Genomic DNA, 15,030 nt, shown 5'->3' with positions numbered 1-15,030 from the left:
GAGGCAGAGACAGGAGGATCCTTGGAGCTTACAGGCCGGGCAGCCTAACCTAGTTGGCTGTTTCCAGGCCACTGAGTGACTCTGCCTCAAAAAGAAAGAAAAGGTGAACAGTGCCTGAGAAATAACCCCCAAGGTTATCCTTCAGCCTCCACATGCTTGCAGAGTCTCTGCAGATCCACAAAAGATTGGGTATTATATCGACCATCTGGATCAGAATTTTGAAACTGATAACCTTGGTTTCCTTCTAGAGAAAGAGAAGAAACTGGAAAACACTTTGATATTGTAACTTTTTTTTTATTTTATTTATTTGTTATGTATACAATATTCTGTCTGTGTGTATGTCTGCAGGCCAGAAGAGGGCACCAGACCTCATTACAGATGGTTGTGAGCCACCATGTGGTTGCTGGGATTGAACTCAGGACCTTTGGAAGAGCAGGCAATGCTCTTAACCGCTGAGCCATCTCTCCAGCCCCGATATTGTAACTTTTTAAAAAGATTTATGTGGGGCTGGAGAGATGGCTCAGCGGTTAAGAGCACTGGCTGCTCTTCCAGAGGTCCTGAGTTCAATTCCCAGCAACCACATGGTGGCTCACAGCCATCTATAATAAGATCTGCTGCCCTCTTCTGGCCTGCAGGCACACGTGGAAGGAATGTTGTATACATAATAAATAAATAAATCTTTTTAAAAAAAAAGATTTATGTGTGTATTAGAATACAGTGTTCTTCTGCGTATATGCCTGCACATCAGAAGAGATGGTTGTGTGTCAACCATGTTGTTGCTGGTATTGAACTTAGCACCAGTGCTCTTAACCTCTGAGCCATCTCTCCAATGCCTCACACTGTAACTTTTGAAAAACTACGTGCTTGTGACATTTGATAAAAGAAACCTGAAAAATAACACATTTTGGAAGAATTACGTTTGAAAAGAAAAGTAACTTCTACGGTCTTGGATTGTATTTTTCCACAGCCATGTCCACTTCCTCCTTGTGACACAGAGCAGCCTCAAGACAAGCCCCCAGACTGGTTCACAAGGTACCTGGAGACGGTGAGTGTTCTCTCCAGCTTGGCTTTTGGCAGCACTGTTGGCCGAGGAAGAAAGCTGAAGCCAGATTGCTGCAGCCTCTGCTGTAGGTGGTTGAGAGTGACAGCTGATAATTTCCAGACATCATAGATGTGATCAAGGAAATTGTAGCCTTTGCCTGGGGCATTGTGAAAAGAGGGAGTCTAGTTCTCAGCATGTGAGGAGAGACAGATCTCTGCTTGAGAAAGGCACAGAAACAGTCATCCCAAGGAAGAGTCAGCTTAGCCGTGCAAGGAAGAGACCTGTAACATTTGTGTCATCCCCGGTAGCCATCAGCCGTGTTCTTAAGTTACACCAGAGATGGGGACACTTCAGCTTTGCTGTTCTCATTGCACTTTTTCCAGTGCCTCAACTGAGTCCGTCTCCTCCCCCTTCTGCTCTGCATTGCAGTTCAGAGAACAAGTGGTTAAGGAAACGGTTGAGAAGCTTGAACAGAGGTTGCAGGAGAAGCTTGTCCTCCAGAAGTCACCCTTAGATTCCTCCCCCTCTGAAGTCTCAATGCCAGAGAACCAGTTCAACTGGCATATCGCTTGCAGCCGCTGCCAAAAAAGGATCATTGGTGTACGTTACCAGTGTAGGTAAGCAATTCCTGGGCACGGACAGTGACTGCCTAGCATGCTGGGTACTGGAAGGGAAGCTGGATGTCTCTGTCTCTGAGCAGTCGGTGGTGTGGCTTGGATTTGGAAGTACAAACTCCTCCTTGTTTTACTTGTTTGGTGGGTTTCCTTGGAAGTATTCTGAGTGCCATTCATTTACACATTAGGATTAACAGAATCAGGCAAAATTAGATCACTAAGGAGACACACACCCCCCTTGTTCAAAAGTATCTTATATATCCTTCCTGTGAACTATTTCATGAAAATAGGTATGATTAGAAGTTACTCTTCTCGTTTTACTAATGAGGAGCATAGGCTCCACATAACCAAGTCCCACCTAACTGGTAATGGAGCAAATATAAAGTTGTCCTCTCCACTTCAGGGACTTCCTACTGTAAGGTGTTTACTGTGTTCTTTTCACACAGCCTGTGCCCATCCTACAACATCTGTGAAGATTGTGAAGCTGGACCATATGGCCACAACAAAAACCATGTTCTGCTAAAGATGCGAAGACCTGTTGTGATTTCCTACGAGCCATTTTCCCACTTAAAGTGTCCTCCTCGTCTGCCTCCCGCTCTTGAACAAGTCAGGTAAAGCCATACGCCAGAGGGTGCTCATCTGATTGATTAGGTTCTTGATTCTGCTGACACAGCATGCTGATGTTAAAAATATCTGATGTAGGCCATAGGCTAGGAGGTGGTGATGCATGCCTTTAATCCCAGCACTCAGAAGGCACAGAAACACTGTCTTGAAAAAAAAAAATATCTAGGGCTGGAGAGATGGCTCAGAGGTTAAGAGCATTGCCTGCTCTTCCAAAGGTCCTGAGTTCAATTCCCAGCAACCACATGGTGGCTCACAACCATCTGTAAAGGGGTCTGGTGCCCTCTTCTGGCCTGCAGGCATACAGACAGGATATTGTATACATAATAAATAAATATTTTAAAAAAATATCTGGTTTGTGCTGGAGAGATGGCTTAGTGGTTAAGAGCACTAAGAGCACTTGATGCTTTTGCGGAGGAACCTGGGTTCAGTTCCCAGTACCCACATAGCATCTCACAACTGTCTATAACTCCAGTTCCAGGGAATTTGCTGTCCATTTCTAGCCTCTGTGGGCATCAGGCACACACGTGGTACACATACATGTTAGCACGCAAACACTCCTACACATGAATTAAAAATGAACAAATCTTTCAAAATAAATTTGAGCTACCCAGCATTCAGAAGCATTCTGAGTTGTAAACTGGACTAAGCTCCATGGGGAGACAGTGGTGTGTCGCACAGCATCTCAGTCACTAGTGCTCTTCTGCTTTGCTCTTCCCATTGGTGCATAATAACGAAACAGTTGCCTGAAACTGAAGTAGAAATGATGATTATAAAAGAAATTGAGAGGGGGCTGGAGAGATGGCTCAAGTGGTTAAGAGCATTGCCTGCTCTTCCAAAGGTCCTGAGTTCAATTCCCAGCAACCACATGGTGGCTCACAACCATCTGTAATGAGATCTGGTGCCCTCTTCTGGCCTGCAGATATACACACAGACAGAATATTGTATACATAATAAATAAATAAATAAATAAATTCCCAGCAACCACATGGTGGCTCACAACCATCTGTAATGAGATCTGGTGCCCTCTTCTGGCCTGCAGATATACACACAGACAGAATATTGTATACATAATAAATAAATAAATAAATAAATAAGTAAATAAATAAATAAGTAAGTAAATAAACAAATAAATAAATATTTTTTTAAAAAAATTAAAGAAATTGAGAAACTAGATGCTAGCCAGTGATGGATTTACTTAGCTCCAGATAGCCTCAAAGTTTGTTTGTTTTTTAAGACAGTCATTCATTATCCCACAGGCTCCAGAAGCAGGTGGATAAGAACTTTGTGAAAGCAGAAAAGCAAAGGTTACGTGCTGAGAAGAAACAGCGGAAAGCAGAGGTCAAGGAGCTTAAAAAGCAGCTTAAGCTCCACAGGAAGATTCATTTGTGGAATTCGATCCACGGATTCCAGAGTCCCAAGTCCCCTTTGGGCCGACCTGAGAGCTTGCTGCAGTCTCACGCCCTGATGTAAGTCCTGGACCAACGCGGGAGTGTGGCTTGGGGTCAGCTCTCTACAACTGGGACTTCAGCATCTTTGTCTTATCTGTCAAGTCTCTCTAGCACTCGCCTGTTTTAAACTGCCATGCTCTGGTCCAAGCTGTTTCAGGAGTTATTTCTGACACTTGTTTTGATACCTTGTTCAGAGAGCTAGAAACTAGTAAGACTCGGGATGGGGGTGATGCTTCAGACTTCTCTCAGAATGGGGGTGACTCAGACTTGTCTTTTCCGGAGGCAGTCTGGCTGGGTTGGGAGCAAAAGAAGCAAGTCTTCGTTTGTATTTATGGACACTTTGAATTATCCCGTAAGGCATCATTTTTGTTTTATAGCCTGGAGTTAATTCCTAGCACTACCTTTTACACACACACACAGGATTTTTATTAGTCTCGGTTTTTGTTATTTATTAATTTATTTTGGCTTTTCAGGGTTTCTCTATGTAACAGCCCTGGCTGTCCTAGGACTAGCTCCGTAGACCAGGCTGGCCTCGAACTCACAGAGACCCACCTGCCTCTGCCTCCCAAGTGCTGGGATTAAAGGCATACACCACCACCACCCGGCTGTGATAGTGTTTGTTAGTGTGTGTATGTGCACATGATGTGTGAGTCTGGCGTGTGCTGTGACATGCATGTCAAAGTCAAAGAACTTTGTGAGGTCAGTTCTCTTTTCTCTGCCGTTTGTGCCTTATGGGGTTCAGGTCACTCACTAGACTTGCATGTCAAGCACCTTTCCCTGCTGAGCCTTCTCACGGGGCCTAGTTACTGTTAGTTTTTAAGGCAAACGTATTAGTGCATCCTTAAAAGCTGTCAGCCTCTTGAATCCCAGTGTGGCATGTGCAGAAGCCATCACACCCGACAACAAGTAACTAAGCATTTGGGTTCCTGTCCAGGCTTCCTTTGCAGCCCTGTGCCCCAGTTATGCCAACGCTCAGTGCAGCATTTGTGGATGAGAATTTGCCTGACGGGACTCATCTGCAACCAGGAACCAAGTTTATCAAACACTGGAGGATGAAGAACACAGGAAATGTGAAGTGGAGCACAGACACAAAGGTATTTTTTCCTCACTAAATGTAAAGGCAGTGGTGCGCAGTCACAAAGGACCCAGGTGACAAGCTTTCTCTTGTTCTTTTCAGCTCAAGTTCATGTGGGGAAACTTGACATTGGCTTCTACAGAGAAGAAGGATGTTTTGGTTCCCTGCTTGAAGGCTGGCCATGTGGGGGTGGTGTCTGTGGAGTTCATCGCTCCAACCTTAGAGGGAACATACACTTCGCATTGGCGTCTTTCTCACAAAGGCCAGCAGTTTGGGCCTCGAGTCTGGTGCAGCATCATAGTGGATCCATTCCCCTCTGCTGAGAACCCCGAGAATGTTGAAAGGGGCCTGATCAGCTCGGGCAAAGCTGATGACTTCACCTGTGAGCCAGAGGTGAGCACTTGCACTGTAGCCTTCGCCCCTGTGCCAGATGATTTCCTCAGTCTTTAGGAATGCCAAGCTTGGTGACACGTGCCTCTATTCCATGCGCTTAGGAGGCTGAAGCAAGGGTATTGCAAGTTTGAGGCTAATTCTTGCTAGGGACACTGGGGACTTGAACCTAAGAGAACTCATTCAATTGCTTTTCTTTAAGGCTTCCTAAAGTTTACCATTTCTGAGTTTTCTATCACTATGACAACATACTTGAGATAATTACCTTCTAAAGAGAAAAGGTTTATTTTGGTTCACAGTTTTAGAGGTTCCCGCCCATTATTAGACAGACCTATTGCTTTAGGCCTCTAGTAGGGGGATTAGACTGTGCTGGTGGACAGCATGTGGCAGAGAGAGGGGGAACAAAAGCCACTCGGGTCCAGGAAGGAAAGAGTCCAGCATTTCCCTTTGGTCACGTGCCCACAGTGACCTATGGACCTCAGATGAGGCTCTACCTTGTGTTTCTGTCTAGTAATACCATGCCTCTAGGGGTCAAGCTTTTGGATATTCAAGACAGGTTTTTCTGTGCAGTCCTGGCTGTCCTGGAATTTGCTCTGTAGATTATGTTAACCTCACACTCAAAGATCCTCCTGCCTCTGCCTCCCAAGTACTAAGATTAAAGGCCAGTGCTGGATTAAAGTTGTATGCCACCACTGCCCAGCTTAGGGCCCAAGCTTGTAACACGTGGGTTTGGGGTATATTCTTCCCTCCCGTACACTTACCTCAGGGTGTTTAATGTCTTTAAGGTGTTGGTACAGGCAGTCCCTGAGAGTTTTTGGTTGTGATGGTGCTTCCTGTACCAGGGAAGGGCTGCCTGGCTGGCCTGTGAACTTCTGGTAGCTTCTCTATTTAATGATCATCTCCTAGAATATCCTGAGTACTAATGACATGCCTGTTACCTGCTGCTGTCTGCCATTAGAGTCTGGTGCAGACTAGTGTTCATTTCCTGTTTGAGCTAACTAACCACTTTTTGAAATAGTATATAAACTCTACTATTTCTGCAGCTTTTCTAGAAGTCTAAATTAAAACTAAAAATTTAAATGTAGAGGTTTTGCTGTGTTGATATTTTAGGGGTGGCATTGTCAACCTGATGCATGAGCTTTGTTGAGGCCCTAAAATGTGCCCCGATTGTTTGTCTCTATAGGAAGCTTATCTTCTAGCTGAAGAAGCGATTCCATTGGGTGAAGTGACAAAGCAGACAGAAGGGAAAGGAACCAGCATCCCACAAAAGACACAGAATGTTAACAACGAGAGAGAACTGTACATTCCATCCGTGGACCTTCTGACTGCCCAGGTAAACAGCCAGCACTTTGGAGGAAAGGGGAGAAAGGGCGTCAGCACTGGGGAGAGAGTCCTCACCCTGTTATTGAGAGACGGCATGGCCATCCATGGTGCTGGGAAGTTAAAGATGGGCAGGCTTGCTGGGCGGTAGTGCTGCACCTCTTTAATGCCAGCACTTGGGAGGCAGAGGCAGGCCGAGGCCAGCCTGGGCTACAAAGCAAGAAAGCAAGTTCCAAGACATCCAGGACAGTTGAAACCCTGTCTCAAAAAAAAAAGCTTGATCCAGTCAACTGTATTTAATGGGCATGTGATCATCTATAAATCTATAAAACAAGTTTCTAAACTGTTCCTCATGAGTTTGAAGCTCAAGCTGTGCTTCCCCACAGCTTCCCTCTAGTCCCCTCTTCATATCAGGCTGCTTCACCGGCCTGCCCGCTGTTTCCTCTCCTCCCTGCAGTTAGACATTTGAGAACATTGGTTCCCATTTCGCTCTTTTTAATTTCACTTGATTGAAGAGGGGCATGAATTTGAAAGAATTGAGCCCAGGGAGTGTCCAGAGGCCTGTAGGCCCAGTTGCAACAGGGCGTTGCTCTCACTTGCACTGCAGACACCGTTATTGGCCATCTTTATTTCTAGGACCTGCTGTCCTTTGAGCTGCTGGATATAAACATTGTCCAGGAATTGGAGCGAGTGCCCCACAACACCCCTGTGGGTAAGCATGTCTTCTTGGTTCATCTGTTTAGGTGCTGGTGTTACAGTCTGAGGCACTGGGGGGTCCTCCCATGTGATAGTAAAGCTGCACCTGTGGTCCATCTCCTTTCCCCGCTGTCTGTCAGTGCCACAGTACAAGTGTGCAGGGCTTCTACTGTAAAGGAACCCCTCCTTCATTTTTCTCCCTTTGTTCCTTTACTCGTAGATTGGTATCTTGGCTTTGACCTGCTAGGCCATTTACATGTTTGTGACCCAGCATTGATTGGTGAGAGGTAGTTGCGTTTCTGGTGATCTGGAGAAGTTCTTTATGACAGGTGGTGGAGCATATTTGGGTTTATTTTAACCCCATAGGAAGCAAAAAACCTACCAACTGCTGCTTCTGGACACTTGTTTGTGATATCGTGCTTTTTCTCAGTTGATGGTTTTCCTGTCTTCATTCTCCAGATATGACTCCCTGCATGTCTCCTCTGCCACATGACAGTCCTTTAATAGAGAAGCCAGGCTTGGGGCAAATACAGGAAGAGAGTGAAGGGGCGGGATTTAAAGCACTTCCTGGTAAGGGGTTAAATGTCTATAAAGCACTTGTACCTTCCCTTCCCATTCCACGCCTATTCCATACACCCGTTCCTCACTAACTTCTCCTCAGCATGCAAACTGATGTCCTGCAGCACCTCTCGTGTGCTAAGTCTTCCCTCATGAGAGCAAGAGCAGCTGTTCGTACCTTACCAGGCTTAGTGTGCAGCCACTGGTGAAAGCTCTCAACTCTTTCAACACAAGTGACAGACAAGGTTTGTGTGTCTTTCAGATTGCACTGAATCAACAAAGAGGAAGGCTGAGGCCCCTGCTTCAGTGGAAGAAACAGAGGAAGACCTGAGTGGGACCCAGTTTGTGTGTGAAACTGTAATCCGATCCCTTACCTTGGATGCTGCTCCGGACCACAACCCACCTTGTAGGCAGAGGTCCCCACAGAGTGAGTGTCCCTGTATTTCCACCAGCTAGCAAGGTGGCATCTGGACACTGAAAGGTGCTCTTCTGTGCCAAGAGGGGAGGGAGACTGATCTTTGTTGGAAACTCTGATCACATTGGCTTTTGACTAAGCTAGTATTCTTACTAGGATATAGTATTCTTACCAGGAATAAGGAAGCCACCCTAACTCGTTTCTGCACTGTCTCAGGGGAATTACAGCTGCAGACCACAGAGGAACAGCAACCGGTTGTGCTGCCTGGATTCTGCAGAAAGGATTCTTCCTGTAAGTTGGCAGCTCCTCAGTAGACGCTCCCACTGGCAAACGAGTCATCTGCTTTCTCCCAAGGGCAGCAGTCTGGAAAATGTAGGACAACACAGGAGTACCACATTGCTTCCCAGGGTTAAATTTTACCATAAAAAAGTACCTTCATGGCAGAGGTGGTAGTGCACGCTCTTCATCCCAGCACTCAGCAGGCACGGGTAGGCAGAGCTCTTTTAGTTCGAGGCCAGCCTGATCTACAGAGCAAGTCCCAGGACAACCACAGCTACATAGAGAAAACCTGTCTCTAAAACACAAAAACTTTAAAAAAAAAAAAAAAAAAAAAAAAAACCTCATGGGTTCTAGTGGTGGCTGGTTTTTTTTTTGTTTTGTTTTGTTTTGTTTTTGTTTTTTCGAGACAGGGTTTCTCTGTGGTTTTGGAGCCTGTCCTGGAACTAGCTCTGTAGACCAGGCTGGTCTCGAACTCACAGAGATCCACCTGCCTCTGCCTCCCAAGTGCTGGGATTAAAGGCGTGCGCCACCATCGCCCGGCTAGTGGTGGCTGTTAATAGTCTTACAATCATGAGGAGGCTCAGCTCAGTCCTTGGCACCTAACTGAAAATCTCAGGTGCTATGACAGATCCTGTAACAAAAAGTAAGGCAGATGGGCAGACATTTTTGCATGTGCTTTTAATCCCAGTACTTGAGATGTAGATGTTGGCACATCTCTGAGTTTGAGGCCAGCTACATAGTGAAACACTGTCTCAAAAAAAAAATGGGCAGCCGGGCATGGTGGCGCACGCCTTTAATCCCAGCACTCGGGAGGCAGAGGCAGGTGGATCTCTGTGAGTTCGAGGCCAGCCTGGTCTACAAAGGGAGTTCCAGGACAGGCTACAAAGCTACAGAGAAACCCTGTCTCGAAAAACCAAAAAAAAAAAAAAAAATAGGCAGGGGGCTTCTATGGAACTACACCCAGTGTTTACGTCTCCTGTAGCCTCCATTCACAGTCCCATTATCTGCCTGCACACTCACACACACACACTACCTTCACAACAGATTGCTAGTACCAAATAGAGCCAGTACCATATGTCTCAAAACTACCTAAAGTTCAGTTTCTTAGGGTATGAGTCCTTTCTGTGTGAGCAAGAGGACCTGAGTTCAAGTCCTCAATACTCTTCTAAAGGCCAAGCAGAGCCCTGACTGCTTGTGACCCCTGTAACTCGTGTCAGGGAACTCAGACAGGCAAATCCTGGAGCTCGTAGCCAACCAGCCTAATCAAAATCCCGAGCTTCAGGTTAAGTGAGAGGCCTATCTCTAATAAAGTAGAAAACAATAAAGGAAGACATTTGGTGTCCTCCCCTGAGCTACACACACACATATACAGGTGTAATCAGCATGCACCATAGATACACAAAAGAAGAATTGGTCTATATGTTTTTAAACATGACTGTTGGGTTTTTTGCTTAAAGTGAACATACACACATGAATACTTTTTTACACATATATACAAATAGCAGAAAGGGGAGACTAGAGAGATAGCTCAGTGGTTAAGAGCATTGACTGCTCTTCCAGAGGACTGGGGTTCAATTCCCAGCACCCACATGGCAGCTCACAGCTGTCTGTGACTCCCATTCCAGAGAATCTGACTCCCTCACACAGATAAACATGTAGACAAAACACCAGTGCACATGAGATCAATCATTTTTTAAAAATGGCAGAAAGCTGTGGAAGGACAAAGCAAACTGTTGATAGGTATTGCTCAGATAGGCTCTTGGGCCACCCCTTTCCTCATCCCCATGGTTCCCTGTGTTCTCTTCTGACTGCATCACTTTCCAAAGGCGGAGAGCAAGCATACAACCTGAAGTGCTCACCACATGATGCCTTTTCTTAGCCCTGGTAGCTGGTTTACCTGCTGGGATAGAGCTGTCATGATGAAGAGAAAGGGACCGTAAGACTCCACTGCTCATAGGAAGTCTGGCCATTTCCACCCACAGACCTGTTGACTTCCGTTCTATTTGTTTTGGTGTGATCTTGAAACACAGAATACAGTTACGGCTCCAGCAGCACCCATCCCTTTGGGTCTTTCCACTCTGGCTTTTCTGCCAGCTCATGATCCACAAGGTCTGCTGCTCAGCCTGTCCTCACAGGGTTACTTTTGTTCCTTAGTGAAATTTGCCTTGCCTGAAGAAGGACCACTTGGAGATGAGAGGGAAGAGATTGTCCACATTGCTGAGGAAGAAGAGGAACTCCAAGATGAAGTTCAGAGTCAGTCTTCTGCTTCCTCCGAAGACTATATCATCATCCTGCCTGAGTGCTTTGACACCAGCCGCCCCCTGGGGGACTCCATGTACAGCTCTGCACTCTCACAGCCAGGCCTGGAGCGAGGGGCTGAAGGCGAACCTGGGATCGAAGCTGGGCAGGAGCTGACTGAAGCTGGAGAGAGACTCCCTGAAGGGGAGAGCCAGCCACAGGAGCAGAGCATCAGTGACATCCTTACAACCTCACAGACTCTGGACACAGTGCCTCTAGTCCCTGAGGTGGTCGGACTTCCACCACCACTGTCCAGGTACTGCTCAGCACCCCTTAGCTGTCCTGTTCCTCAGAGGGGAAATGACCAGCTTAATCTCCAACTCACACTCGTATTTCTCAGCACTTGTGAATTTGGACTTTAAACAAATGTTTGCTTTAGTTGACCTTACTTACATGAGCATCTGTGTACTTATTTTTCTATAATTAAGAAAAATCTTTAAACACACAAACATATCTGGATCTTCATGTTTTAATTCTCTAGTTGAATGAAGGTGACAGAAACTTACATGAGGATTTGTCATTTAGCTCAGCGTTAGAGCATCTGTCTGGCACTCATGAGTGCCTGGGCTCAACAGAAAAGCTTTCATCCTCTAGGTACTAACACAAACAAAGTCAATTAGGAAATTAAATTCCTTATGGACATATACCACAAACCCAGAAAGTACGGAAGTCTCTATGGATCTGGGCCATTGGTCTTGCCTAAGGGTACAGGAAGTGCGGGAGCCCTAAGCATAATTTAAACCACTCAGGAAACTAAACTGTCCTGTTAGTACCAGCTGATGGAGGGGGGTGAGCTGTCCGTCTGTTAGTACCACCTGATGGAGGGGGATAAGCTGTCTGTTAGTACCAGCTGATGAGGGGTGTAAGCTGTCTGTCTGTTAGTACCACCTGATGGGGGATGTAAGCTGTCTGTCTGTTAGTACAAGCTGATGGGCGTGTAAGCTGTCCGTCTGTTAGTACCACCTGATGGGGGATGTAAGCTGTCTGTCTGTTAGTACAAGCTGATGGGGGTGTAAGCTGTCTGTCTGTTAGTACCACCTGATGGGGGATGTAAGCTGTCTGTCTGTTAGTACAAGCTGATGGGGGATGTAAGCTGTCTGTCTGTTAGTACCACCTGATGGGGGATGTAAGCTGTCTGTCTGTTAGTACAAGCTGATGGGGGTGTAAGCTGTCCGTCTGTTAGTACCACCTGATGGGGGTGTAAGCTGTCTGTTAGTACCACCTGATGTAGGGGGATAAGCTGTCTGTTAGTACCAGCTGATGTGGGGGATAAGCTGTCTGTTAGTACCAGCTGATGAGGGGTGTAAGCTGTCTGTCTGTTAGTACCACCTGATGGGGGTGTAAGCTGTCCGTCTGTTAGTATCATCTGATATAGGGGAAGTGACCTGAGTGAAACCAGATTTTCCGGCTGGACGGTGGCTAACAAGGAAGTCAGAGTAGAAAGCAGCCTTTCTGAGCAGATCCCCAAGCTCGCTCACACGTGCTGGGGACCAGGAGTGTGAAGCCTGCAGAGAATTGCGTGACCGCACTGTTACTATTTCCTACCGCTGCTGTGGCTGCTTTTCAATTTCCTCCCATCCTGTGTCTTTCTAAAGGAGCTCCCCTTGTGTACAGCACGGGGCCCCGGGAGTGGATTCACCAGTTACCGTCCAAGAAGTTCCTCCTGTCGCCGATGAGATCCGAGGAGGTAATGACAAGTTGATCCTCACCTCCATTCCTTTACTTCTTTCCACTGGAAACCAGGTATCAGCAGGCTGTCCTGTCCCTTTCTGTGCTTCGTGGCCTTGAAACTTGCCCTCTCCCTCTCTCTCTCTGTGCTCTTTCATGTGCTGAATTTCTGCTCTCTCAAGTATATATGTAGACCTTAGGGAGCTAGGTGCTGCACTGTGGCGGGAAGAGGCAGGCAGCCTAGGTGCCAGCTCCGGCTTTGCCTTTACCAGAGTGATGAGTTTGTGATGTCTGTGGATCTGTCCCCTTATTTGGACAGTCAGGACGATAGCACTGTGAAGTAGTAAGTAGGTCCTCACAGACACTTCCTAAAAATGCCAAATCTAAAACCATTTGAGACAGGCTGGAGAGATGGCCCAGTGACAAAGAGCTCTCTCTGGCTGCTCTTCCGAGGACTCAGGTTCAGTTCCCAGCACTCACATGGCAGCTCATAACTCCCTGTAACTCCAATTTCAGGGGATCTGACACCTTCACACAGATGTACATATAGGCAAAACCCCAAAGTACACCAAATAAATAAATAGATTTATTCTCAAATAAAAAATATTTGAGAACCAGCATATCAGTGTACTAGGATTCCAGAAGCTTTTACTCAATGACGTCACCTTGTGTAGCATCTCTAGACAGTTTGTCTTTCTCAGTTATTTAAACCTCCCACAGAGCTTTCTAAAACTTAATAAAGAGGAAAGAAGGAAAGACGAGGCACCCTGTTAACGTTCCACCTGCCTCAATAATAGCTTTGCTGTGTTGGGAAACACTAGGAGCTTGTGGACAGCCTTCTAACCAACAACTCTTTTGCTTTTAGAGCCCAGAGGCTCATCAGGACTGGTAAACAGCACACAGAAGAGCTATGACCACTCAAGGTAATGACCTTGTGAAGTCTCTGCAGGAGCAGGTGGACATCCCAGCACTGCTTCTGCTCAGATGAGCCTCTCAGAGCACAGGAAGGAGAGCCCTCGTTCCTTCTTGTTCTTCAGCGTTTGCACAGCATTGGACAGCTAAAGCTTATGTTTAAGCATTTTCACATTGCAGACAAGAAAGGACTGCCCTAAAATTCACCTCCCCTGTAGTGCCCAGAGACAGGAAGGTTAAGCCCCATGTGCATCTGGGCCATTTTTTCTTAGATATACCTCTCTGGTCCCTGTCATCTCAGATCAGTATCCAGAAAAATCACATTTCCTTTGCCAGATGTTTTCTCTGAGATGCGCAGACAGAGTGCTGTTATCATGTGTGCCCATGAACACATTAATTTACAGCTGGGATGGAAAGCTGGCATGGTAGCAAGATGTGTTTCCTGCAGTGCTCATGTCTTGTGCCAGCCAAGCCCTGCATCAAACCAAGATGCGTAGATCTGAAAACAGTTTATTCTCTTTTTTACATCTAATTTTTTTCAAGATTAGCACCCACGTTATCTTGTCGTGATTTTATTTGGGGAGATAATTTGGTTTTCCTCTGTAGGCACCAGAATGGGAGCAGCATTGCTGGAGGACTGGTGAAGGGGGCTTTGTCTGTTGCTGCCTCTGCGTACAAGGCCCTGTTTTCTGGGCCACCAGTCACTGCACAGGTCAGTGTGTGGTTTCTTAACTTCAGCCCCTAAGTCACCAGTAAAAAATAGTAGTGTCTTTCTGTCTGGATTGGCAATTAACGTGGCATGGGCTATATGTAGACTTAGTCTCTGAACACGTAGCCCTGCCATTTCCTATCTTTCTAATCACGTTCCTCTGGGGAGAAAAGGAAAAGAACCTGAGATTTGCTGAAGGCCTTCTGTGTGTGCAGAGCCATGAGTACAGATGCTACTGGGTGCATAAGACAGGATCCCCAGGACAGGGTAGGTCACTTCCACCTGCTGGGATGGAGGCTTCCTGGAAGTCAGTATCCATCCGAATGAGGCCTAAAGGACAAAGCAGGTGTTCCCCCAAGAAAGAGTATTTGAATGCTGGATGTGTAGTTCTCACCTGTAATCCCAGCTACTGAGGAGGCAGAAAGAGTCTTAAGTTCAAAGCCAGCCTGGACTATACAGTGAAACCTTTCCTTAAAATAAAATTTTAAAGGGGGTACAGATGTAGTTTGATAATGATAGAACTCTTGCTTAGCACCCAGGGTTCAGTCCCTTTGTCAGGGGCTTGTTTCTTTGAAAAATGAAGTAAGAGTAGCTAGCTAGTCAGAGCTGGAAGTGAGTAGGTGCTGAGTCAGGGAAAGGGAAGCTGGGCTTTATTTTAAGGCATAGGAAGGTTTTTTGTTGTTGGTTTTTTTTTTTTTTGGTTGTTGTGTTTTGTGTTTGTTTGTTTTAGTTTTGGAACAGAGCCTCTCTCTATAGCCCTGACTGTCCCGGAAATCACTGTGTAGACTAGGCTGTTCTTGAACTCAGAGATCCATCTGCCTCTGAGTACTTGGACTGAAGGCATGAGGCACCACCCGCCATGGACGGGTTTTAAGGATGTGATTTGATATGATCACATTTGTCCTTAGTGAGGTCACTCTTCTACAGTATAGAGGTATGACAGAGCCAGTAAAGAAATCTATATGAAAATCCATATATAGGC

General features: G+C 46.2%; 1 protein-coding gene across 5 annotated transcripts in view; it reads left to right on the top strand.

Annotated features, from left to right (window-relative positions):
• Positions 1–15,030, top strand: part of Nbr1 (NBR1 autophagy cargo receptor) — a 30,018-nt gene that overhangs the window by 11,277 nt on the left and 3,711 nt on the right. The window contains exons 8-22 of one of the 5 annotated variants that reach the window (XM_075990628.1): positions 968–1,045; positions 1,472–1,659; positions 2,103–2,267; positions 3,537–3,746; positions 4,663–4,822; positions 4,906–5,196; positions 6,377–6,526; positions 7,150–7,225; positions 7,669–7,779; positions 8,030–8,194; positions 8,399–8,473; positions 10,616–11,015; positions 12,355–12,446; positions 13,293–13,350; positions 13,946–14,051. In XM_075990628.1, the coding sequence (XP_075846743.1) occupies positions 968–1,045; positions 1,472–1,659; positions 2,103–2,267; positions 3,537–3,746; positions 4,663–4,822; positions 4,906–5,196; positions 6,377–6,526; positions 7,150–7,225; positions 7,669–7,779; positions 8,030–8,194; positions 8,399–8,473; positions 10,616–11,015; positions 12,355–12,446; positions 13,293–13,350; positions 13,946–14,051 (2,325 nt within the window). The remainder of the gene's footprint in view (positions 1–967; positions 1,046–1,471; positions 1,660–2,102; positions 2,268–3,536; positions 3,747–4,662; positions 4,823–4,905; positions 5,197–6,376; positions 6,527–7,149; positions 7,226–7,668; positions 7,780–8,029; positions 8,195–8,398; positions 8,474–10,615; positions 11,016–12,354; positions 12,447–13,292; positions 13,351–13,945; positions 14,052–15,030) is intronic. The other 4 variants (XM_075990630.1, XM_075990629.1, XM_075990631.1 and 1 more) reach the window with 4 other exon arrangements.

The sequence above is a fragment of the Microtus pennsylvanicus genome, chromosome 11 (assembly GCF_037038515.1).
Source record: "Microtus pennsylvanicus isolate mMicPen1 chromosome 11, mMicPen1.hap1, whole genome shotgun sequence".
NCBI classification, from domain to species: Eukaryota; Metazoa; Chordata; class Mammalia; order Rodentia; family Cricetidae; genus Microtus; species Microtus pennsylvanicus.
Note: the sequence above shows the minus strand (reverse complement) of the source record. Positions and strands in the feature narration are given on the sequence as shown.